This window comes from Nycticebus coucang, chromosome 8, assembly GCF_027406575.1.
Source record: "Nycticebus coucang isolate mNycCou1 chromosome 8, mNycCou1.pri, whole genome shotgun sequence".
In the NCBI taxonomy this organism is placed as follows: domain Eukaryota; kingdom Metazoa; phylum Chordata; class Mammalia; order Primates; family Lorisidae; genus Nycticebus; species Nycticebus coucang.
The window spans coordinates 32,634,426-32,660,409 of NC_069787.1; the positions used below are offsets into that span (position 1 = coordinate 32,634,426).

The 25,984-nt window shown below is 40.7% G+C and overlaps 1 protein-coding gene across 5 annotated transcripts in view; it reads right to left on the minus strand.

Annotated features, from left to right (window-relative positions):
• The window catches only part of SLC25A26 (solute carrier family 25 member 26), a 162,535-nt gene that overhangs the window by 127,813 nt on the left and 8,738 nt on the right, over positions 1–25,984 (minus strand). For 4 of the 5 annotated variants that reach the window (XM_053598519.1, XM_053598515.1, XM_053598517.1 and 1 more), the window contains 3 exons: positions 24,260–24,416; positions 21,017–21,126; positions 382–486 (listed from right to left, as the gene is read on the minus strand). In XM_053598519.1, the coding sequence (XP_053454494.1) occupies positions 382–486; positions 21,017–21,058 (147 nt within the window). In that variant the 5' untranslated portion in view covers positions 21,059–21,126; positions 24,260–24,416. Of the gene's footprint in view, positions 1–381; positions 487–21,016; positions 21,127–21,259; positions 21,585–24,259; positions 24,417–25,984 lie in introns of those variants that run through there. The other variant, XM_053598520.1, reaches the window with a different exon arrangement.

Consider the following 25,984-nt stretch of genomic DNA (forward strand, 5'->3'; position numbering starts at 1 on the left):
ACCCAAAGGTGTGCCATACACCCCGACAGTGTGCCCGTTCAGTGTCTTCATTCACCTCACAGATGTACCATGTTTCACGTCTGACTCCAGAAGAGCAGCAGCAAGATTACAATGCAGGACACATACGCAGTAATGCCACTAAAGGTTTGTTTAGAAGTTTGAATAAGAAATAAAAATGAAAATAAACATTCAAAAACAAATCAAAGAAAGGCAAAGATGATCCCAGCAAAAGAGTTACTATAATTAGACATTAAAGTTAGCTCTAAGGTTCTCTGTGAGGCTCCAGGGATGAGCACTAAGGCCAGAGTGCTAATATTAGCTACTATAGAAATCTTTCTCAATAAAGAAAAAAGAGAGAGAGTGCTTAAAAACATGTCTCACCTCTTCATATAAGATGTTAGAGAAAATCTGAAATGTTCTTGAAGAAGCAGATACCTGTGCTCTCTGCTTAACCACTTCAGATGGAACTCTAATCAGGCAGGCAACCTAAAATACATTAAAATTGGTCAAACATCCTAAAAAGGAAGTATCTTATAAAAATTAAAATTATTTTCTTTTTTTTTTTGTAGAGACAGAGTCTCACTTTATTGCCCTTGGTAGAGTGCCGTGGTGTCACACGGCTCACAGCAACCTCCAGCTCTTGGGCTTACACGATTCTCCTGCCTCAGCCTTCCGAGCAGCTGGGACTACAGGCGCCCGCCACAACACCCGGCTATTTTTTTGTTGCGGTTTGGCCAGGGCTGGGCTTGAACCCACCACCCTCGGTATATGGGGCTGGTGCCCTACTCACTGAGCCACAGGTGCCGCCCAAATTAAAACTATTTTCATAAGCAAAAATCATAGTAAAGGGCGGCACCTGTGGCTCAGTGAGTAGGGTGCCGGCCCCATATGCCGAGGGTGGCGGGTTCAAACCCAGCCCTGGCTAAACCGCACAAAAAAATAGCCAGGTGTTGTGGCGGGCGCCTGTAGTCCCAGCTGCTCGGGAGGCTGAGGCAGGAGAATCGCGTAAGCCCAAGAGTTAGAGGTTGCTGTGAGCCATGTGACGTCATGGCACTCTACCCCAGGGCTGTACAGTGAGACTTTGTCTCTACAAAAAAAAAAAAAAAATCATAGTAAAGACAGATTTAGTACAAGATGTCAAAATGTTCAGGTTTTTTTTTTTTATTTTGGGGGATAAAGTCTCCCTCTTGTCACCTGGGCTAGAGTGCAGTGACATCATCTCAGCTCACTACAACCTCAAACTCCCAGGTTCAAGTGATCCTCCTGCCTCAGCCTCCAGCGTAGCTGGGACCACAGGCAACTGCCACCACATCTGCCTAATTTTATTTACTCTTATTTTTGTAAAGACAGGGTCTTGCTATTTCCCAGGCTTCTCTTGAACTCCTCCGCCTCCCAAAGTGCTAGGATTATAGGCATTAGCCACCACACCTGGCCCCATATCCTGTTTTAGCACAAAAGCAGCCATAGATTACAGTATGTAAATGAATGTTTTGGCTATGTTCGAACACAAAAAACTTTTTATTTATGAAAACAGGAGATAAGCTTGCCAACTCCAGCTCTCAGTATAAACACTGGCAACTTCTTCTCTGGGGTTAGTCTTGGCAAAAGCAGATTAGGCACTGAATAGGTGTCAGACTCAGGGCCCCAAGAGACAGGGACGAAGATGACACATGATGGACACATGATGTGATCCTAGATGTCACAAAGTAGCTGGCATGGGCGTGTTGCCTCTAAAAGCTAAGAAGTTATTATGTTTTATGTTGGTGCACTACAACAACGGACATGGTTATGATAACAAAGGATTCATTACCTCGGGTTATTTTTCTACCAAAACTGACAAGATTTACAAAACAACAATCTCATTTCTACTTCTTCATTCATCAAATATTTGAACACTTATTATTCACAAAGAATAATTTGCCAACATACCTTTCCAACCAGTCTCCCTTCAGACTTACCTAATTCAGTTCAAGAAAAACATATTTAGCCAGATACTACTACCCAAGAAACTCCACAGTAAAGAAGAATAAGGCTCTGGCCTCAAAGAACCCACAGACACATACAGATAATTTCAATAATATTTGGCTTTTTTTTTTTAAAAAAAAAAAGGCATAAATAAAGATCATGGAAAATAGAAGGTATTTAGTCCAACCTCTGGACTCAAGAAAAACTGCCAAAGATTATGCCTTCATAGGACCTTCCAAAGAAGCCAGACTGAGCTGGCAAGAAAGGTGCAAAGGGCAGGCTGAGGAGAGGAAAGTGCTTACGTACGAAGGCAAAGGCAGAGTGTTCGGGGGAAACAGTGCCAGCCTGTGTCAATACAGAAACAGTTTGCAGCCCCCTGCACCATTCTGTAACTTACCAAGCACCAAGTGCAAGGTGAGGAGCACTGAGAAGTAAGACTGACACACAGACAAAGCCCTGTGTTCCAGGCCAGGGAGCTGGAACTTCATTCCACAGACGTGCGAGAAAGTTAAAGCAGAGGAATGACAACCAGTGCTTAGGGCAACACTCTAGCTGCAGCCCATAAAATACTCGGAGTGTGTGGAGAAGAGAAGGGTAAGAAGCAAAGGAGAGAAGATAAGCCAGGAGGCAGGAGGCAAGTCAAGGAACGGCTACAACAGATCAGCAGAAGACACGAGGAAAGGAGTGCAGCTCAGACTTGAGGGAAAAGTGAAAAATGAAACGCCCCGAACATGGTGAACGATAGGTTAGGAGTGAGGGCTGAGGAGAGAGTAGGATGCTCTAAGCTTGTGGTTTGGAAGAAGGCTACAAGGTGGTCCCATTCCATGAGATTAGGGGTCTCAGGAGGAGCAGCAGCGGGTTTAGAGGGAAAATGCTAAGTCCAGACTGGGCACAGCTGAGTTGGGGAAGTTTGTGGACCATGTAAGGGGCTGTGTCCAGCCAACACGTACAGTACCTGGCTGCAGAACTAGAAAATAACAGGGCTGGAGACAGATAAAGAAGTATACAGGTGATGCCTAAATCCAAAAGAACAGATGAAAGCACCCAAAGAAAGAGTCAAAAAAGGCCAAAGGCCAGGAATGGAATCTTGAGGAACATCAACTTCTGAGGGGCAGGAAACAGAGAAAGCCTGGCTAGAGACCCACAGGGAAGAGGGGGGCCATGCTCCTGGAGTGAACACCTGCCTTGGCTGCCCAGGTTCCAACTCTCAGAATGACAGGCTTCTCAGGGAAAACAAAGGGAGTCAGTCTCTCCCCTCACTCCCCCTGCAGGAGAACCACAATCATGTGACTTAGGTATGGCTAACCCAACATTCCTGCCCAAGGGCCAGATTCTAGAGCTAATCTGGCCAATACGCAGATCACCGGTCATCGGAGGCTAAGAGCACCTGAAAAGGGACGAGTACAAGTAAGATGTGTTGTGAATGTAAAACACACATCAGATTTTAAAACCTAGTATGAAAAAATAATGTAAAACATCCTGTTAATAATTTTTTTTAAGAGATAGGGTCTCTATGTGGCCCAGGCTGGCCTCAAACTCCTGACCAAGCAACCCCCAGCCTCCTGAGCAGCTGCATCCAGCTAATAATTCGTTTATACTGATGACACATAGAAATGTTAATATTATGGATAAATGCAGTTTAATAAAATACGTCATTAAAATTCTTCCAAGCAGTTGTCGTCACCTTTTTGAATGTGGCTACTGGAAATATAAGCCGACACCTGAGACGCGCATTATGTTCCCACTGAGCATTGCTGCTCTGAAGCTACGGGGACATTTTAACATCTCTGCGCAGCAGCTGACCGGAGGGGAGTGGTGCCCAGGTGCTCACCAGCAGGTGGTGCCCGGGCAGCACCCAACCACACTGTTCATGGGGCGCAGGCCCAGATGTGGCTCTTGCCATAGTCCCCCTTCCCATTCATCTCCTGAGCCGCATTCCCCTCCTCCTCCATGCATTCTAAGGGCTGGCACATTGTGTTCTAAGCCAGGCACAGAGGTAACAGCTCTTTTGGTTACAAGTACCAGGACAGTGACTATAAATGACATTTATGACACTTAATAAGTTGCTTGGTGACAGTTCAACACGTAGTGCAGAACCTCAGCGGAGTGGCCAGGAACCCCAGGCTCTCCCTCTCTCTTTGCCCTGCTTTCTGGCTCACTGGCTCTTCATCCTTAGGCTTGCTGCCATACTGATAAAAAACGATTCTTCATCCTCCAGCATCACCTTGGCACACAACTGAGTTCCACAAAAGAGCAGCAGGCCTCCTTTTTCTCTGAGATGCCTCCCCCATACACACACACACAAGATGTCCCCTGGAATGTATGGACCAGAATTGTGTGACAGGGCCAGGCAGCCCTCATTAGAGAAGCTGAGAATACAGAGATTCTAGCAAAGGACGGGATACTCACTGCCACCCAGACCAATATCAGTATTCCGTCCAGCAAGGGAGAGGTGGAAGGCAACATGTCCTACCACAACTATTCAAAAAAGAAATCTTTTTTCCATGGGTTAGAATCAATTTCAACTGCAAGCAAGAGATATTCCAGGGGGCCAGAAGTCTCAAATGGAGATTTGCAGAGCCATGCACCAAGAGTCTTGAGCAGTGCTTGCATCATGGTTCGTAGAGTTCACCAGAATTGTTTCCATGGAGGGGCTGAGGCAGGAGATCTATTCCAATGAATTCATAAGGGATGCACAGATAGGGCCAGTGTAAACTGCTGTCAGAAAAAGACAGCTAAGGAGTTAGAGGAAGTAGGTTGAGGTGGGTTCTTAGTCAAAGAGGACCACGGGGTCAAGGAATAGTCTAGTTTTATTTAGGATAAATATCTGCACATCAGATGGGGGAAAATGGCAAGAGCAAGGCAGAGAGGTTGACAATCTAGGAAAGAGATAATATATGAAAACCCCAGAGGCAATGAATAAAGGTAGAGTGGGGTGTCCTCACCCAGGCCTACCCATCTGTGACTCCTCCCTGGCCAAGCACCCCTCAGCATCCGGGGCCATTCCTGCCTCTACACTGTACCTTTCCAACTCCCAGGAAGGACTGTGCAGTAGTCTGGCTGAATCTTCAGACCCTGACAGTGGCCCCAGCTCTGGGAGTAAATTCTCGAACATTCTCCTTGCCTTCCAGAATTTTTGAAACTGTAATTTCTTTTTTCTTTTTGTAGAGACAGAGTCTCACTTTACTGCCCTCAGGTAGAGTGCCGTGGCGTCACACGGCTCACAGCAACCTCTAACTCTTGGGCTTACGCGATTCTCTTGCCTCAGCCTCCCGAGCAGCTGGGACCACAGGCGCCCGCCACAACGTCCGGCTATTTTTTTTGTTGCAGTTTGGCCGGGGCTGGGTTTGAACCTGCCACCTTCAGCATATGGGGCTGGCGCCCTACTCACTGAGCTACAGGTGCCGCCCGAAACTGTAATTTCTTAATTAATAAATCAAAATGTACATATTTATATAATTACACAGGTACAAGTTTTCTTACTTGACTTGGACCAGAAACCTTTATGGTATTTTTTTAGATCCTTATAATTCTTAATTTTCCAAAATAATACCTTTTCTTCTCCACATTAAAAGATCACCTCCTTATTCTTAGTTCCCAAATAAACTATCTTACCTGACATTTTTTACTTATTATTACTTTACTTATACCACATGGTTTTTAGAACATATTTTCTCTTCTACTGAACCACAGTACCTTGAGGACAGAAGGTAGAATGCCCCAACCTTACTTATCAACTGATGTATTACTTTGTGTAGAAAGCAAAAATCACCCAGAGAGGAAAAGACACCAAGTACAAACAAAAATCAATCATTTCCACAGAAATGACTTTACCAATACTTTACATTTTTTAGATATACTTTTCTTTCATACTAAACAGATCGCCTATATGAAGACTAGGAACAAAAGGAACAAAGGATTATAGGTGATGTTTCTTCTTTTCTGCCTATCTGTATTTTCTAATTCTCCACAACTGACATTTATTATTACTTCATAAGATTTTTAAAACATAATTTCAAAGGATAAAAATATTTGTTATGGACCAAAGATTTTAAGTTAAAGAAAAAATAAATGAAAAAGCTAATTTAAAATACACTTTTAGACACAAACCTACTTACTAGCCTTGACAAAAACATTTTTTCATTTAATAACAATAAATTAAAAAACAGATTAAAGGGGCAGCGCCTGTGGCTCAAGGAGTAGGGCGCCGGTCCCATATGCCGGAGGTGGCGGGTTCAAACCTAGCCCTGGCCAAAAACAAAAACAAACAAACAAACAAAAAAAAAACAGATTAAAGAGTTTACAAGTTAGGCCTAAAATTGGGTAGAAATTATGTTTCTTTTGGTAAGAGTAAAAACTTTTAGAAACAAAAACCAGATAGAAAATAAAGTTCACTGAAACCTACATGAACCCAACAGGACAGCTCCCAGCGTCTAAAACTTGTTAAAGAAATGAAAATAAATAAATAAGAAAAGAAAAGGATAGACTAACTCCTGGTATTTTTCAATTCAAGAGGTCAAGAGTGAAATACGACCCCAATATGTCAAGAAAATAGGAACTGTCTACTTCTGTGATTTGGTATAAATATTTATGGAACTTCAGGCTTCATAACCTTTCATGTTCTTACATTATGTTTTTATTTCTTAAAAAATACAAAAGCAGAAGAAAAACTTTGAAAAGGTTCTCAGATAAAAAACAATCTAACTGAAGGGGTACAAAGTCCCCAGCACAGCTTGGCGTAAGAGCGAGGCTACAAAGTAATGCTTCGATTTCCTCCTGTGCCTTCCATTTGGTTTTCTATCAACTCTGATCTTTCTTAGGTTTAAATCTGATCTACAACAGAATATTTCACTGCACAAGAACAAAAACATGTTACAGCATTCTGGTTCTATGAAAAGAAACAAAGGTAATGTCATCCACAGGTCTCTTGGTAAATCCATTCTATAGAGCACTCTTCCCTCGTGAATCTGAGGCTCAGTATGAATTGACAACACAGCAATGGTGACATTTTCATTAAACCCAAGAATGTTTTATTTAAAGTTTTATCAAAGAACAAGGTTTTTCCATAAAGACAAGACATGCCCTCCCCCATCTTTATCAATATTAAAATGCAATGCTGGTCTCATTAAACATAACAAATATATAATAAAACTTCAGATTAAAATTTTGATTAAATGATGATGCTGCTATCAAGATTTTTCTTTTTTTTTTTTTTTTTTTGAGACAGAGCCTCAAACTGTCCCCCTGGGTAGAGTGCCGTGACATCACAGCTCACAGCAACCTCCAACTCCTGGGCTCAAGCAATTCTCCTGCCTCCACCTCCCAAGTAGCTGGGACTACAGGCACTCACCACAACGCCTGGCTATTTTTTGGTTGCAGCCGTCACTATTGTTTGGCGGGCCTAGGCTGGATTCGAACCCACCAGCTCAGGTGTATGTGGCTGGCGCCTTAGCCACTTGAGCCACAGGCGCCAAGCCAAGATTTTTCTTTGATGTAAGTTTTCGATTGATTGCTCCAATGGAGAGCTGAATGTTTCCTTTTAGTATAATTAAATAAAACACCAAGAGTTGGGTGCACACACTTAGAGTCCTAGCTGCTCAGGAGGCTGAGGCGAGAGGATCAGCTTCAGCCCATGAGTTCAAGGCCAGCTGGGACAAGGTAGGTAAAGGCCCATCTTTAAAAAAAAAAAAAGCAAGAAAAGAAAATGGAAGGGAGGAAGGGTGGGAGGGAGAGAGAAAGAAAGAAAAAGAAAAACACCACAATGTAAAACTACAAATGATAAGACTATTGAACATGAAAAAAATCACAGCCTCCTTTAGCCTTGCATTAAGAAAAACAAGTGGTAGGGGGGAGAGATGGATGTGGCTATAATCTCTGGTTTCTACATTGCTACAGCCAAGCTTCACACCTGCAACGTTTACAACCCCACTTTTACTGAGTATCACCTGCCGGGTTTACAACCCCACTTTTACTGAGTATCACCAACAGTACCCTATATTAACATTACATTGTTTTACAACTATTTCAACGGAGTTCACAAAAACGTATCTAAGACTTTTCTCTAAGGAAAATCAACAACCTATCAACAGTCCTCTGATATTAGAAGCTAATGTCATCATTTTATATGTAAATCAATATGATATAATAGAAGTTACTGGAAGTCAGAGAGCTACCTGGTTTAAGAAGCATGAATGAAACCCAAATCTTTTGATTATCATCTCCAGAGGTATATCATACAAAATGAACACACAAAATGAACTTTACCATTCAAGGTTTAATTTCAGTTAATTACTCATGTTTCATTAGGAAACACTATCGTAAGTTAGAAATTTAACAATATGCTGAATAGAGCAAATCAAAGCCTATTCTGAGCACCAGCTACTTTGGACTTTGCAAAGTAAACTCAATGTGGGAAATTATTATGAGTAGGGATAGGGAGACAACTCATGACAGTCTGAAGATTTTTGAAATGAAGATTACTAACTTGTATCTTATTCCAAATCCTCTTTATAATTCCCAAAATTCTCTTTAGAAAGCAGGTTTCCAAGTAAGAATACCTAACATTATCTTTCATTATCTTTCTATACCACCACTTAAAAAAAAATACAAAAAAAAACAAAAAAAACTTTACAATAATTCATTTGTGTGTCAAGTGTGCCATCTTCTGGTTACACAAGGAACTACAGCTGCTGACAAGCTAAACTAAACAGCATTTTATAAATCCTAATTTACACTTTTACCCACTTATAGTGGGACATAAGCACATCAAAACTTTATTTCTTTTTAAGGCTCTTTCCAAATACACAAAATAGCCAATAGGAATTATAAGAAAAATGTTGGGTGGCACCCGTACTTTTTTTACTTTCGTACTTTTCCTCAACAAAAATGAGCCAAGATATCAGAGGAGGTAACAGTCTAGAGTCTAGAGGTAAGCCCTCTAGACTTTACAGATTTCTACTAACATAAACACCTGAAAATGGAGGAGGGCGTGCCAGTAACTATTAATTTCCTATCGCTACTATAACTACTATATATTTTGTGGCTTAAAACACATCCTAGAGGTATAAATTACAAAATGGATCTTACCAAGCTAAAATCAAGGTGTCAATCAGGCAGCATGCCTGCTGGAGGCTGATGGGAACCTCCATTTCTTTTTCTCTAGAAGCCATCTGCATTATTTTCTTCTTCAAGCCAGCAGCACAACATCTTCACATCTCTTCCTGCTGTGCCTGCTTCCCTCTACAAGGACCCTGACGATTATATTGGGCCCACCTAGATAGAACCTTTTCCCACTTGAAGATCTTTAACTTAATCACATCTGCCAAGTCCCTCTTACCCTGCCAGGTAATAAACACATTCATGGGTTTCTGGGACTAGGCCATCTTCAGCGGGCCATTATATTGCCCAATAATTCTTAGAATCTTTCCTCTTCTTATTTAAAAAACCCAGAATGATTTGAATTCTTAGTATTACACAAGGAATATACATCTCCACTTCTGTCACTTAAAAATACTACGTGAAAAAGTAAAAGAGGTGATCTTGTAAGTATACAGAGAAATATCTATTTATTCTGCAGTGTTGTTTTACTATCCACAGTAGCTGAGAAAGCTTGAGCAAGTGACTAAACTAATTTAAATTTCGATTTCTTCAACTTCTGAATGGCTATCCCTCCCCAACTATCAAATTCTAAAAAATGCACCACACACAGCAATTTGTGTGAAAAGGGACTAGACCCAATGTTCACTGAAAACTGTGTGTTGAATGCCAGGCTGAGCACCTCAGGAGTTGGACCACTTCATCCCTGCAAGAACTGTAAGCAGGGTAGCATTAGCCCTGTTCTTGTAGATGAGGTGAAAAAGTAGCTCAGTGAGGTCACATAAACGACATACAGCAAATATGTGACAAATCCTAATTCTGACCCTGATCTGTATCACTCAGTAGTCCCTAATCCTTACCATGCTGCCTCCCTACAGAGGCCCTCAAAATAGTCTCTATTTTATTTATTTATTTATTTATTTTTAGACAGAGTCTCATTTTGTTGCCCTCAGTGGACTGCCATGGCCTCATAGCAACCTCAGACTCTTGGGCTCAAGTGATCCTCTTGCTTCAGCCTCCCGAATAGCTGGGACTATAGATGTCCACCACAACCCCCAGCTAGTTTTTCTATTTTTAATAGAGATGGGGTCTCGCTCTTGCTCAGGCTGGTCTCAAAACCCTAAGCTCAAGCAATCCACCTGCCGCAGCCTCCCAGAGTGCTGGGATTGTAGGCACGAGCCACCGCATCTGGCCCTGTAGTCTCTATTTTAGTAAACATAACCAACTTATTTATACACACCTCACAAACTGAGATCAAAATGTCTTATTCTGGGTCTCTTAGCATTATCAAAGCATTAGATATACAATAAGCAATCAAACATGGAAAAGCACACAATCACAAATCGGTACAAATTTTTGATGGTGGCATTTTAGTCCATTACAGAAATCTTAAGGCAATATATTTTTTTTTCAGTGCAACAAAGAGAGATTTTATTTAGGAAGAAAAAAAGAAAGTTTAGAGTATTTCCAAATAGAGTTGGAAGTGGGTCCCTCTCATGGAGGAGAAAAAGTGAGAGAGACCTTAAGGCATTTTTAAAAATAAAGGGTTGTCACTGACCAAGCTCAGGCTCACAAAGATGTGGCTAATCCTAATTTCATTCAGTACTTTGGTCCTTTGAGAGACATATTTGGTTTTCCCATTTAAAATGTAGTGGCCATAAGTGACCAAATTATACTGTTGTGACTTAAAATCGTTTCTTCAATTTCATCATCCTGTATGAAAATTGTACTGTTTCTATAAAGCTGAACTCAATTGTATTCTCTAAAATGATAACACTGGGTGGCACCTGTGGCTCAAGGAGTAGGGCGCTGGTCCCATATGCCAGGGGTGGCGGGTTCAAACCCAGCCCCCGCCAAAAATCACAAAAAAAAAGAAAAAAAGAAAGAAAGAAAAAAATAAATAAAATGATACCGCTTCTAAAGAAAAAGCCAAAACGGGCGGCTCCTGTGGCTCAGTGAGTAGGGCGCCAGCCCCATATACCGAGGGTGGCGGGTTCAAACCCAGCCCCGGCCAAACTGCAACAAAAAAATAGCCAGGCGTTGTGGCGGGCGCCTGTGGTCCCAGCTGCTTGGGACACTGAGGCAAGAGAATCGCGTAAGCCCAAGAGCTGGAGGTTGCTGTGAGCCGTGTGACGCCACGGCACTCTACCCGAGGGCAGTAAAGTGAGACTCTGTCTCTACAAAAAAAAAAAAAAAAAAGAAAGAAAAAGCCAAAACAGAGCTTCCCCTTCCCTCTTGTCCACTAACTGAATAATATAATCAATGAAATACACTCCCCTAGATCATGAATCAATACCGCCTGAACTAATGTAGCATACTACTATATTAGGAGAAGAAAAGAAGTCCAAACGGCAGAGAACGATCTGAAATGAGTCAGAAAAGGAAGTCATCAGGAGACTGGGGCAGGCAGGGGAAGCTGTGCTCGGTCAGCGCCTCCCTGAGGAGCCTCTTCAGCACCAACAAGCACTGTCATCGCCACTCACAGACAGTGCCGAGCCTCCTGTCCTACCCTCTCCCGCCTTCTTCTCCTTCCCTTCTCTGCCTGTGGGCCCAGCCTGAGACACCAGGGACCGAGACTCCACTGGAGAATTCGAGCAGGTATACCACACACATAAACAACTAACAAACGCATTCAGAATGAAAAATGCACTGACAATTGTTGCTGGCAGGGCTTCCAAAAGAACCACCATTCTCCCGCTGGCTCTACCTCTTTAACATCTCATGAACTCGTTTTCTCCCTCTGCATCCCTTGGCCCTGGCCTGGTGATCTCTCCTGGGGATCCTGGTACTCGGCTCCTCACTTTCACACAGCTGCCAGACGACCTTCTCAAAATTACACATCTGATCAAAGTTGTTCCTCTGCTCAGCTCTTCACAGGATAAAGGACAAACTCCTTACGACTGAAGGCATACCCCACGATGACCCCTCCCACCATGCTCCAACCGTTTGGAACTTAAAAGTGTATTAAAGGGCCCTTCTGAACTCCAATACCCTTCCCAGCACCCACCACCTAATCATCAAATTCTAAAATGTAATAAAACTGCACTGAAATTGAGATTCCTGTCAAAAGAATAGATTTAGTTACTCTTGCCACAGAAATTAAAAAATGAGTAGTTATGTGAGATGATGTATGTGCTAACTTGCTTCACCATAATAACCATTTTACTAAAAGTATCTCGTGACATCATGTTATACACCTTAAATATACAGAAATTTTTCAAAGAAACTAAATTAAATGCACCTCAAAGATTACCTATTCTTTAAAGCCTTTTCTGAGTCAATACCCATGGCCCAGATCAATACAAAGAAAATCTACCATTCCTTTCTCTCGCGTTCTCCCTCCACCTCACACAGATGCTCCTCTGCTCACAATGGGGCTATGTCCCAAAAAGCCCATCCTAAGTTGAAAATACATTTGATACATCTAGCCTACCGAACATCACAGCTTCGCCTAGCCTACCCTACCTGCGCTCAACACTTACAACATTAGTGTGGCTGACTGGGAGCCGCACTGCCCAGCCTCATGAGAGAGGATCTTACTGCACATATCACCAGCCTGGAAGAAGATCAAAATTCAAACTCCCAGGTATGACTTCCACTGAATTCGTATCACTCTCACGTGGTCGTAAAGTTGTAAGTCAAGCCATTGTCAGTCTGGGACGGCCTATGGTTCCTTTGCTTTAAATGCCTATAAAACTTTAGTGCACTTACATGTCTGTCTCCATTTCTAGACAGCAAGCCTCTAAAAGGCAGTTACTTATCTTGTCATTTTATCCTCAATGCCTAGACCACATGAAGAAATTCAAATCTAAATCCACACTGCCAAGTAAGGACAAAAAAGCAGTAGAAGAAACCAGAATAACTGGACAACAGTAGCCTATAAAAAACGAACCAAAAAGGACCAAGTAAGAAAAGATATAAAAGGAAAAAAGCAATGGAAAACAGGTATTTTGTAATAATTGAGGTTTTTTTCATACAATTCTTATGGTTTAGGGTTCCTAAGAAGCTATTAAAAAGTCTGCCTGCTTTATGTATTTAATGCCCTAAAGTGAGAAAAGGCTCCCAGGCACACTGAAAGTAGACAGAGAGGAAAACAGGGCAAAAGGTCCTCTTAACATAGGCCTGTGCTTAAACGCATGGGAAAGAGAAGCACTTGTTTGAGCACTGTTCTGTTTCCACTTCTAACTGTATGACAAATTCCCTGGTAATCTGGAAAAACCCACACACTTCCACCTCCAGTCATCTTTATATAGATATAAACAATTTCCATCTGCAGCATTTACTCAGAGCTCCTTCCAACCTATAAACTACACTTCACCGTTGCCCTGGGGTAGCCATCTTATTTTCTCCTCAACCTAACCCCCATGACTCAGTTACACAACTGTGCATGTGTTCAGCAAAATATTGCAACTGCAAATGAGTTAACCTTTATTAACTTAAGAATATTTTAAAATCTATCATGATTGATTTAAAAGGTAAAACACATTCCAAAAGCTGCCAACCTTTCTTCTACTATACTGCTCAGTGGTTCTTCTTGGAAAAGGGCAATGAAGATCACGAAGGATGCTACATATTCGTTTCAAAACATGGTATTAAAAGTATAAACAAAATAGGATAAACCCTCACTAGGAAAACTCAATGATCAGGAACACATGTACCATGCTCTATAGCTGACAAACACCTCACAGCATCAATGTGTGTGATCCTACCAAGACCCTTACATGGACTAGGACAAGATGACTTATAGGGGAGCTAACCAACAACCCAAGTTGTCTTTACCTACAAGGCTCTACAAGAAAACGGGCCTTGAGAAAACTTCAGTGAGGTTATAACACTCACTGTTAACTTCGATAAAATCTACACGTCTGAGCTGATGGTCACCTTTAAAATAACAATTTTATTAAACTAGGCTTTTTAGTACTCTAAAATATGTCATTCTGAGAACAAAAGGAGTAACATGTTTGATTTGCATCTGGTACTCCCACTGTTTTGCACCTACCAAAATATTCTTAGATAAGGGACGGTAGAGCCAATTACTACTAGGATGTAAAGCAGTGGTTCTCAACCTTTCTAATGTGGCAGTCCTTTAATACAGTTCCTGGGGGTCATGACCCACAGGTTGAGAACTGCTGGTATAAAGTAAGACTTTTTTTATAAGCCTAGATTAGTGGTATTTAAATACCAATGAGTTGCAGAATCATCCACAATAGAGATCATATTTAAATTACAGGGCCCCTGTATTTTCTTTTTTTTTTTTTTTTTTTTTTTTGGTAGAGACAGAGTCTCACTGTACCGCCCTCGGGTAGAGTGCTGTGGTGTCACATGGCTCACAGCAACCTCTAACTCTTGGGCTTACGCAATTCTCCTACCTCAGCCTCCCAAGAAGCTGGGACCACAGGCGCCTACCACAACGCCCGCCTACTTTTTTGTTGCAGTTTGGCCGGCCGCCACCCTCGGCATATGGGGCCGCGCCCTATTCACTGAGCCACAGGCACCGCCCCAGGGCCCCTGTATTTTCAAAAATCTTCATTTGTAATCAGATGCCCAAGTGACTGATTCTAAAGATGGTAGGCACTCTTCAGGCCCCACTTGTTAGGGGCCATCGGAGAAGCATTTACAAAACATGATATAATTTATTTCCTAGCTTTGTCAATCTCAAGTGACGACAAGACTGAAAAGGACAACCTACTAGTGCCTATGTGTATGAAGACATCTACATGTCATCCATGCACACACATTAAAAGAGGCTGCTTTTGGCAGCAAAGAAATGTCAATATTCTCTCATTTCTGACGATATGAACTAGGCCAAAAGTAGAGTACAAAACGGCAAATCTTAAAACCTTAAAAAAAAAAAATCACCACCACTATGCTATAACTGCTGCAGTATTAAAGTAAACCTGCCCCCACCTTTGATCTAATTACAAATTCTACTTCTCACAGAACTCTTTCTGTGTGATGAAAACTGAGCTGTAAAATAATTGAGGTAGGGATTTAGAGATCTGGCACAACAAACTTCCTAATAAAAATGGCAAAAATGGGACTTTTCTTGCCATTGTTACATATTAAATCTTATTTGATTGATTTTACTGTATTCCAAACTGCAAACACACGGTAGAAGGCTGTAATTATCGTTTTATTGATTCATCATTAAGTTTTAATCAAGTTGCTGCAACAGGGAATGGTTATTATTTTGGCAGTATTCTTTTGTTTCTAAAACTACAATAAAGTGTGGATATATTCAGTACCAACAAAAACGTTACCATGTCTAAGGAATCAGTTTGCCATATAACAATCTTACATCAAACCAAATGTGGCACAAAATAATGCCTGACCTTATCTCTATGTTACTACACCTTCCTGACCATTGACAGCTATAAATGTTTTTGTTTTCTAATTCTTTTTATAAATGTTGTTTCCTATTCCTTTTTATTGTATGTATAAAAGTCTATTTCCACTATATTCACCTGTTTCTTGCTCTTCTTTTTAGTAAGTACACACACATACATGGATTGGAAACCCAAAGTTTACCCTCTAAGAAACTAAAGCAAGTTATTAAAACAAGTATTTTTGAGAAAACACACTAAATGGCTTCAGGAAGTTTTTTTAAGAAAGTTCAAAGATTATTAGAACATCAGAACCATAAATTTGGCAAACTGTTTACCATGCTAAACTGTAACTGAATTCAAAATCAACTAAAAATCACCATCAATAGCTCAGTGGTTAGGATGCCAGCCACATACACTGGGGCCTACTAAACAAGGACAACTACAACAAAAAATAGCCAGGCGTTGTGGTGGGCTCCTTGGGAGGCCGAGACAAGAGAATCGCTTAAGCCCAAGCATTTAAGGTTGCTATGAGCTGTGACGCCACGGCATTTACCGAGGGCAACAAAATGAGACTCTGTCTCAAAAAAAAAGTTTCATATGTAAAGTCCTCAATGTATGTACCTCCTGCTAATCAATTCTCCTCTTAAGGTTCTCCATGAATCACAGAAACCGTAAACAGGAGTTTGACATTAGGTCTCAGCCATCTCCGGGACCACAGCAGCCCTAAGAGATACGATAAAAGAATGTCCTAGAATTGTGTTTCTCCAGTCTTAGGGACACTTGTTTCCCGGTTCCAAAGTTTACCTACCCCACCTCCCGTGCCCAAAAGTCCACACGCAGCATATTATAACATTTAAAAGGCTCCAATTTTTTTAAAAATATTAGATATTAGCAGCACTCAGGGGTGTATGCTGATTATTTGAGGACTATTTGCTTATCTGTGGTATCAAATATCATGAAAAGTATGCATGGGCCTTTTTTTTATTTTTTGCTCAACAGCTGTTGGTCGTGTTTGTGTATTTTATGTGTGGCCAAGACAATTCTCCCAATATGTGACGGAAAAGAAGAAAGGACACCCCTAGAGGCTATTTTCTACAAATGAAAAGACGGATCTGTAACATGACTAAGCTAACAAGTACTATTTCCCCTACCTGATTATATCACTTTATATTCTCTTGACAAGTCTAAGACGCAGAAGGTTTATAAATACACTGGGCATGGTGGCCCATGCCTGCAATCCTAGCAATCTGGGAGGCTGAGGCAGGTGATCCCTTGAGCTCACAAGTTCGAGACCAGCTTGAACAAGAGTGAGTCTCCACCTCTACTAAAAATGAAAAACTAAGGCAAGAGGATCACATGGGCCCACGAGTTTGAAGTTGCTGTGAGCTATGATGCCATAGCACTCTAACAAGGGCAACAAAGTGAGACTCTGCCTCAAAAAAAAAAAAAAAAAAGTTTATAAATTAATAAAAGCATGCCCTTCAACATAGCAAACTAGCTTTCAGACAAGATGGGCCCACAGGAAATGAAATACGGGGTCAAGGTCTTTATTTGCTGCTTGCTCTCAGGCAACATATTAAAAAATGTAAACTTGTTAGTCTATCAAAGGGTGTAAAAGAGACACAGAGAACTGTAAACCAAATATTGAATTTATAAAAATATATTCAAATCTAATCAATGCAATATACAATTATAATACAAGAGGCCAGGACAGTCGGTCATAGAAAAGAATTTTCACAGCCCAAGATTACTAATCCATGTGATGAGGCTTTAATGTCACAACATAATCACCAAAAATGATTTAAACCCAGGATCAGATGTTAAAAGATTCTTTTGTAATTAAGTATAAGTTGCTTTTATAGTACAGTTTAGCCAGGCGTGGTAGCTCCTGCATATAATTCCAACATTTGGGGAGGCCAAGGCAGGAGGATTGCTTGAGGCTGAGAGTTTAAGATCAGCCTGGGAAACACAGTGAGACGACATCTCTCCAAAAGTGATTAGCATGCCAGTAGTCATAGCTACTCAAGAGGCTGAGGCAAGAGGATTACTTGAGCCCAGGAGTTCAAGGTTACAGTGAGCTATGATCACGCCACTGCACTCTAGCCTCGGTGTAAGAATAAGACTCTGTCTCTAACTTTTTTTTAAATTTTTTTCAATTAAAAGCAAAATAAAAATTAATCAAAAACTTCCAATCAAGGCTGGGTGAGGTAGTTCATGCCTACAATCCCAGCACTCTGAGAGGCCACACCGGGTGGATTGCCTGAGCTCATGAGTTGGACACAGCCTGAGCAAGAGAGAGACCCCCAACTTCAAAAATAGCCAGGCATTGTGATGGGTACCTGTAGTCCCAGCTACTTGGGAGGCTGAGGCAAGAGGATTGCTTGAGCCTAAAAGTTTGAGGTTACTATGAGCTAAAGATGCCACGGCACCCTACCAAGGGTGACCAAGTAAGATTCTGTCTCAAAAACAAAACAAAACCTTCCAATCAGTACATAAGAAGTAAAGTGAAGTTTAAGCAAATTTCCAGATAGAATTCTAGCAATGTCATATGTTCACCTTACTGAAGAGACAGCCAATACTAGAATGTCCATACATTCACCTTACTGGACAGATAGCCATAGGTTTCATTAGATTCCTAAAGGGGTCTACAGCTTATAAAAGGAACTAATACTTTGTTATTTACTACAAAAAAATTTACTATACTGCTAATCTCATCACTTTTGTAACTTCAGTATGTCGGAAGCCATATAAGGTACAGCTCGGCCTTACTTCCTCTTCAAGTAAAAAACAGTTTTACCTTTTCCCGGTAACTTTACCTGGCAACTGGCCAACCAATCACCTTATGCCCCATCTTACTTACTCTAGCCAATCCCCAGTTAACAACTCCTCTGAACCTCCCAACAAGACCCACCCACCTTCCCCGTAATGCTTATAAGGCCCAAGTTTTTTCAATAAAGTTGGAGACTTGATCAGAAAACTGTCTTGTCTCCCTTTCTCGCGCCCCTTGTTTGTTTTTCTCCTTTAGGTGGTTCCTGTGTCCCCCGTGGCTGTCCCGCGGGTCGGAACATCAGTACATTGCGAAAGCAATTTTTAGAATCCAGAGTTAACTTGTGTACTGCAAAACCATTTTTAAACCACTATCGAAAAGTTTTACAGAACACATGTCCTTTGATAAGAAGCTTACAAACTAAGACCTTTTTCTTCACTGTGTTGTCCATTCCTCCTATGCCCACCACAAGACTGGGGTTTAACAGGAATGCATAAATACAGGACTGTCTGATTTGAAAATAATGCTTGCAAGGAACAGACAACTTCTGGATACACAAAAAAATGTTACTAGGCATTGTTCACGAGTTTTGGGAAGGAAGGGCAAGGAGAAAGGTAGGTTTAATGAGGAGAAGGGGGAAACTTTTATTTGTATTACACACTTCTCTGCATTAGTTTGGAGGGTTTTTTTAAATCGTAACTATGCACTCATTTTTGGTTTAAAATATTTTATTACTTACACTATTATTTTTTCTTTAATAAATTATTTATATGTCTGAGCGCCTGTAGCTCAAGCAGCTAGGGCACCAGCCATATACACCAAAGGTGGAGGGTTCAAGCCCAGGCTGGGCCAGCCAAACAACAATGACAGCTACAACCAAAAAATAGCCGGGCACTGTGGCACCCGCCTATAGTCCCAGCTACTTGGGAGGCTGAGGCAAGAGAATCACTTAAGCCCAAGAGTTGGAGGTTGGGTTGCTGTGAGCTGTGATGCCACAGCACTCTACTGAGGGTGACATAGTGAGACTCTGTCTCAATAAATAAATAAATAATTTATAAAAGAGTTTGTTTTTTAAACACATGGTAGGGACAGACTGGCTCTCTTTTTGTCATTGTTTCAACTTTATCACATTTAGACACCAAATAATCTATACATATTATCTCTGTAGTATTTATTGAAACTTGCTTTATGGACTATCAGGTTATCCATTTTTATTAAATTTCCAATTATGCTTGGAAAAAACATACCTTCTTTAACCACTGGGAACAGAGTTCTATACATGTCCATTAAACCAGTCTTACTACTGTGTTGTTCAAATCTTCTACGGCCTTAGTAGTTTATACCTACCTGGTCTTAATGCTTTGAGAGATGGGAATTATCACCAACTAAAACTACAGCTTTGTTCATTCCTCCTTATAATACTTTGAGTTTTTGCTTTATATGCTTTGAGACTGTGTTATTTAGGTTCAGGCTTGTTACATCTCCCCAAAGAACTATTCCTTTATCTTTATGCACCAATTTCTTCATTTACTGCCTTAAGTCTTTTTTCCCCAATATTAACATTATTTCACCAGCTCTATTTCAGTTAGTATTTTTCTATCAGTTAGGGTTTCATCAGACAAGCAAAACTACTGTTAAGGCTCACGCCTGTAATCCTAGCACTCTGGGAGGCTAAGGGCTGCTTAAGTTCAGGAGTTCAAGACCAGCCTGAGCAAGAGCAAGACCCCGTCTCTACTAAAAATAGAAAAACTAGCCAGGTGTTATGGTGGGTGCCTGCAGTCCCAGCTACTTGGAAGTCTGAGGCAAAAGGATGGCTTAAGCTCAACAATTTGAGGCTGCCATGAGCAATGCCACAGCACTCCACTCAGGGCAACAAAGTGAGACTCTTTGTCAAGAAAAAAAAAAACTATTATTGCTACTCGGGAGGCTGAGGCAAGAGAATCGCTTAAGCCCAGGAGTTGGAGGTTGCTGTGAGCTGTGTGAGGCCACGGCACTCTACTGAGGGCCATAAAGTGAGACTCTGTCTCTACAAAAAAAAAAAAAAAACTATTATTAATATGAGTGATAAAAATAAGGATATGGAGATTCAACTGGCAATTATGGGAGTTAAGCAGTTTATGTAGAATTGTTGCTTCTATATCTAGTTATGGGACAGAAATCAAAGGGCAGGCAATAGGGAAGGGAAGACAAATGTGAAGTGGAGAAGAGCAAAACAAACTGGAACTCACAATTATTTTCAACAACCTGTGAGAGGGAAACTGTAGTATAAGCTGGCACCCATACGTCTGACGTAGAATTTGAAGAGACTAAAGAGAAAGATCCAGCAGGACTTGGAGCAGTGTAAGCCAAAGGCCAACACAGCCAGCCAGCAGACATGGGTGACAGGCTATGTGAGTTACAACAGGCTTGATCCTACACCAACCTGCTGAGCACAAACACAACTGCTGCTTCACCTGCATCTTTCAAATGATGTGCAAATTTCTCTTATGGCTGACGGAATCTGTAACTATCTTAGGAAGGGAATTCTAAGAAAAGTAATTTCAGCTCAGTTATGCTGACACAATACACAAAGCGCCATCACAATTTGCATGGATAGTCTCTTCCACCTCTTTAATTGTATTCTTTCTATATAATTATGTTTTACATATGTCTTTTATAAATAAGCAGATGGCTCAATTTTCTTCTATGCCATCTAAGGCTCTATCTTTTAACTATCATGTTTAATCCATTTATATTTATTGAGATTTATGGCATGCATAATTTTAAAAATTATAGTTTAAATGAAATGAATAGCTGACCTGAAAATAGATGTATGATTTGCATATCTGAAGTATTTATTTTATACACATAACTTGTTACTTACCACTTCTCCAGCAGAGGCAGCCAACATATGCTTCACAGGCATCAAATATGAAGATGAATCCGTATGCAAAAACCATTTCACATATTCATAGGTGATAAAAAATGCAGCAGCTGAAATTTGAAACAAGCCAGTCTTTCACAAAGATAAAATATATATTCAAACTTAATAAAGAAATACATCTCATAAAAGTATGACAATAATTACTAAATCATGATACAATAAAGATGTCTGTTAAACACATACCTTTTCTTCCACCCTCACTCTTTCGGAATTTACTGAGGCCATGTCCGATCTTGGACTTACAAAAATGCAAAAAATATTATTCCTACCTTGAGGGAGTCTAACAGCTAACCTAGAATTTACCATGTTGTACTCACAAATTACTTAGCATTTTTTAAGACAACTTCAGAAAAAGATATGGGTTTCTGTGATTCAAAGTATCATTACCTACAGTCATAAAACAATCAGCTACACCGATTTACTGACAGGTTAAAATTGTAAAGATAACACCTTAACTTAAATAAAATGTCTATTCTAGTATGTAATGTTTTATTGCTGGTTACTCAAAATAAGCATGGCTACTTTTTTTTTTTTGAGATACTGTCTCACTTTGTCGCCCTCAGTAGAATGCTGTGGCATCTCAGCTCACAGCAACCTCCAGCTCTTGGGCTTAGGCAATTCTCTTGCCTCAGCCTCCCAAGTAGCTAGGACTACAGGCACCCGCCACAATGCCCGGCTATTTTTTGTTGCAGTTTGGCTGGGGCCAGGTTCGAACCTGCCAACTTTGGTATGTGCGGCCGGCGCTTTACTCACTGAGCCACAGGCACCGCCCAGCATGGCTACTTTTTACTACATCAAGGAAACAATCAACCATTTTTTTTTTTTTATTGTTGGGGATTCATTGAGGGTACAATAAGCCAAACAATCAACCATTTAACTAAAACTGGAAATCAAAATTTTTAAAAAACTACCCCTATGACCATGAACTAATCACAGTGCATGAGGTCTTTAAAACTTGTCAGGTACTGTTAATCGAAAGATATTTATCAGTTCCATAAAAGATAATGCACAAAAGATAAAAGAATGACAAATTCACCTCTTGAAGGACATTTGAGCATGTCACAGTAAAGTCTGAAACAGGAAAACAGCTTGATAGTGAAAATCAGTTCTCCAAAGTCAGCAAGCTCATAAAGGATCCTGAGGCTGCTGCATATCTCCACCAGGCCAAATGAGCAGGCACGCTGTCCACAGATGAGCAATGACCATACCCGTTCAAGCAGTTTTTTACAGTTAACACGGGTCTACTGCCGCTGTGGTTCTTCATAAGGCTTTTCCCACTTTGGCCAACTCCATAAATGTCAGCCATACCATCTGCACACAGCCTTCAGCTGTTAAGTTCTGCCACTACAAATCCCATCCCCTGTCCTGCACCCTCCCACCCCCTCTGAAATAAATGGAGAAAGAAAACAGTGCTCAAACTTCATTCACTTCATGGTTAACCTTCTTAAGCTTGTCCAACTTTATGGCTACTTTTGTGATGTACAGAGTCCTTTAAAAATGTAAGTTCCAAGCCTCCCCCTGACCCCTAGGTAGATCCAAGAAGGCCTCTACATAATTGGAAATGTGGGCAAATGCAGGAATCCACGCCCCTCTCCCACACGCACAACCATGCTTAGCATGAGTGTATACTCAGTAACAACCTGTTACAACCAATTATTCAAAGTATTAAGACATACAAAAGTTTAAGGATAATCCCCAGCTTGCTGTTCTCATGACTGCTAAGGGAGGAGAAAGAAAGAAGGAAAGAAAAACAAAAGCAGGGAAACACTACTTTTCTCTCTGCACTACAAATCTTTATGTTAAAGCTGTGCTCACAGATTGGGCATTTAAATGTGAGGATGACATAAGAGAAAAGAATTTCTCATGAATTATCCTGAGAAAAAAGAAAGCATACCTCAAAATTTAAGAACCTCCTGAAGTCTTATGGGTATGTTTTGTGTCTGGTGATTTTCTGTTTGTTGCCTTAGTTTACTTTTGAGTGCCACTAAAAGCACCCATCAGTAAACAACTACAATAAGTACCTGAAAAGAAGTATACCAAGAAGTGGATTAAACAAAAGCATCAGGCTGGGGCAGCACCTGTGGCTCAACAAGTAGGGCGCCAGCCCCATATGCTGGAGGTGCTGGGTTCAAACCCAGTCCTGGCCAAAAACTGCAACAACAACAACAAAAAAAAAACATCCAGGCTGGGCATGTGGGTCACACCTGTAATCTATGGGAGGCCAACGTGGAAGGATCACTTGAGCTCAGGAAGTCAAGACCATCCTAAGCAAACAGCGAGACCCCATCTCTACTAAAAATAGAAAAATTTAAACGATATTATAATAAAAATAAATAAATACAAATAGGAAGATTAGCTGGGTGCAGAGGTGTGCACCTGCAGTCCAAGTTACACAGAAGACTGAGGCTGGAGGACTGTTTGAGCCCAGGAGACCGAGATTACAGTGAGCTACAATGACACCCCTGCACTCTAGCCTAGAAAGCAAGTGAGACTCTGTCTCAAAAAAAAAAAAAAAAAAAAAAAAACAGATCATGTTAAGTATAGAATAAGAGAGACATAAGTCACATAACATGACTTCAAAACCAAAACAGAAGACCCTGGAAAGAAAGTATCCAGGAGAACATTCACGAGAAACATTTACATTCATACCACAGCAATCTAAGAGTTAGCTAATCTAAGAACACCTTAACATAGAAACATTTAATGTCTCTATGTTTTACCTGCTTCCCAAGAATCTCCAAGGCAGATATCAAACCTGGCTCCACATAGGAATCACTTTGGAAACTATTAAAACTCCTGATACCCAGGCAAAGCCAATTAAATTTCTAGGGAAAACAGACAGGTATCAGTATTTTTTTCAAAGCTTCCCAAGAGATTCCAATGTGCAGGTAAGGTTGAGAACCACTGCTCCAAGGGTTCTCATAATCATAATCAATGTTAAAATAACACTTTCAGGATTCTAAGCAGGAATATTTTTAAACAACAAAACCATTTTGTTAAAAATAGATTGGAATGGACACTATATTACCATCTGATTCCAAAACACCGGGTTAAAAAACGGGAAAATTCAGAAGATAAGTTATAACACACAAGGAATTTGATTTTGGTAAGAGCACATACCATTCTGACAATAAATCTCATTATCTTGGCTTAGAGCAGGGAGAATATCAATATGATTTTTACCATTAGGAAAGGATCCAATAGCAGCAGAAGGAACACCAGCATATATTCCATGAAAACCACCAGCCTTATTAAATCCTTGGGGACTCTGCAGCCTGGTCTTAATGGTATCCAGAGGAAATAATATCAAGTCAACAGAAACACCTGCTATCCCACCAGCCTTTAAAAAGAGAGAGAGAGAAAGTTACAATAAAATAAGTTCTCTGCCATTCGGAAGCAGGTAGTCTTTTTTTTTTTTTTTTTTAGAGATAGAGTCTCACTTTATCACCCTCAGTAGAGTGCTGTGATGTCACAGCTCACAGTAACCTCCAATTCCTGGGCTGAAGCAATTCTCTTGCCTCAGCTGCCCAAGCAGCTGGGACTACAGGTGCCGGCCACAACGACTGGCTATTTTTTTCTTGCAGTTTGGCCGAGGCCGGGTTCGAACATGCCACCCTCGGTATAGGGGGCCAGCTCCCTATTCACTGAGCCACAGGCGCCACCCTGGACACAGGTAGTCTTTAAAGCATATTTCTCTTTACTTGCAGTCCACAGACTTCTTTGGCCCAATTGAGTATCAACCTAATATTCCTAGAAGATTTTCCTGGGCAAATAACCATTACTATACTACATTTTCAAATTGTAAATTTTATATTAAATTTTCTTTTTAAATACATTTATTTTTAAAACGAACTTCAAATTCTTTTTTTTTTCCTAAAGAGACAGAATCTCACTTTATCACCCTCGGTAGAGTGCTGTTGCATCACAGCTCACAGCAACCTCCAACTCCTGGGCTTAGGCGATTGTCTTGCCTCAGCATCCTGAGTAGCTGGGACTACTGGCACCTGCCACAACGCCTAGCTATTTTTGTTGCAGTTTAGCCAGGGCCAGGTTCAAACAGGTCACCTTGGTATATGGGGTCGACGCCCTACCCACTGAACCACAGGTGCCGCCTTCAAATCCATTTTTAATATGGTACTCACATGTTTAAAAAACATTTGTTGTAGCCTTCCAAAATTACTTTGGACAGACACAAGCAATATGAACATCTATTTTATTTTCCTTTTCTTTAAAAGTAAAAGATAGTGTATACTATGCATCATTCTGTACTTTTTCTCATTTAACAATTCCTCTTGGTGATCTTTCATGTCAGGCCAAATGTTCTAGTTTTGTCTTTTTAATCACTGATCATTGAATCCTCTTTGACTTTTTTTTGAGACCTGAATTTTGAAACACCAAGCCTTGTGAATCTAGATCTATATTTCAAGAATTGCACCTCTAAAGATTCATATAGTATTCTCTCTACCTTATACATATTTGAAAATTCCTTGGTAATTTTTAAATTGAGTAAATAAATGGATTTTTTTTTTTTTTTTTTTTGAGACAGAGTCTCACTCTGTCACCCTTGGTAGAGTGCTGTAGCGTCATAGCTTATAGCAACCTCAAACTCTTGGACTCAAGTGATTCTCTTGCCTCAGCCTCCCTAGTAGCTGGGACTACAGACGCCTGCCATAACGCCAGCTATTTTTTTGTTTGTTTGTTTAGCAACCCCGGTCTGGGTTCGAACCCACCAGCCCCGGAGATACGGCCAGGGGCTCTAACCACTGAGCTATGGGCAACCCCCATATAGATGGACTATTTTTTAAAGATCTAAGTTGCTAAAGGAAATTAAAACCTGACCCAAATTACTCATCTCTCAAGAGACACCACATTGCTTTGGAGAAGCCACCCTGTAAAAACTGAGTAAGA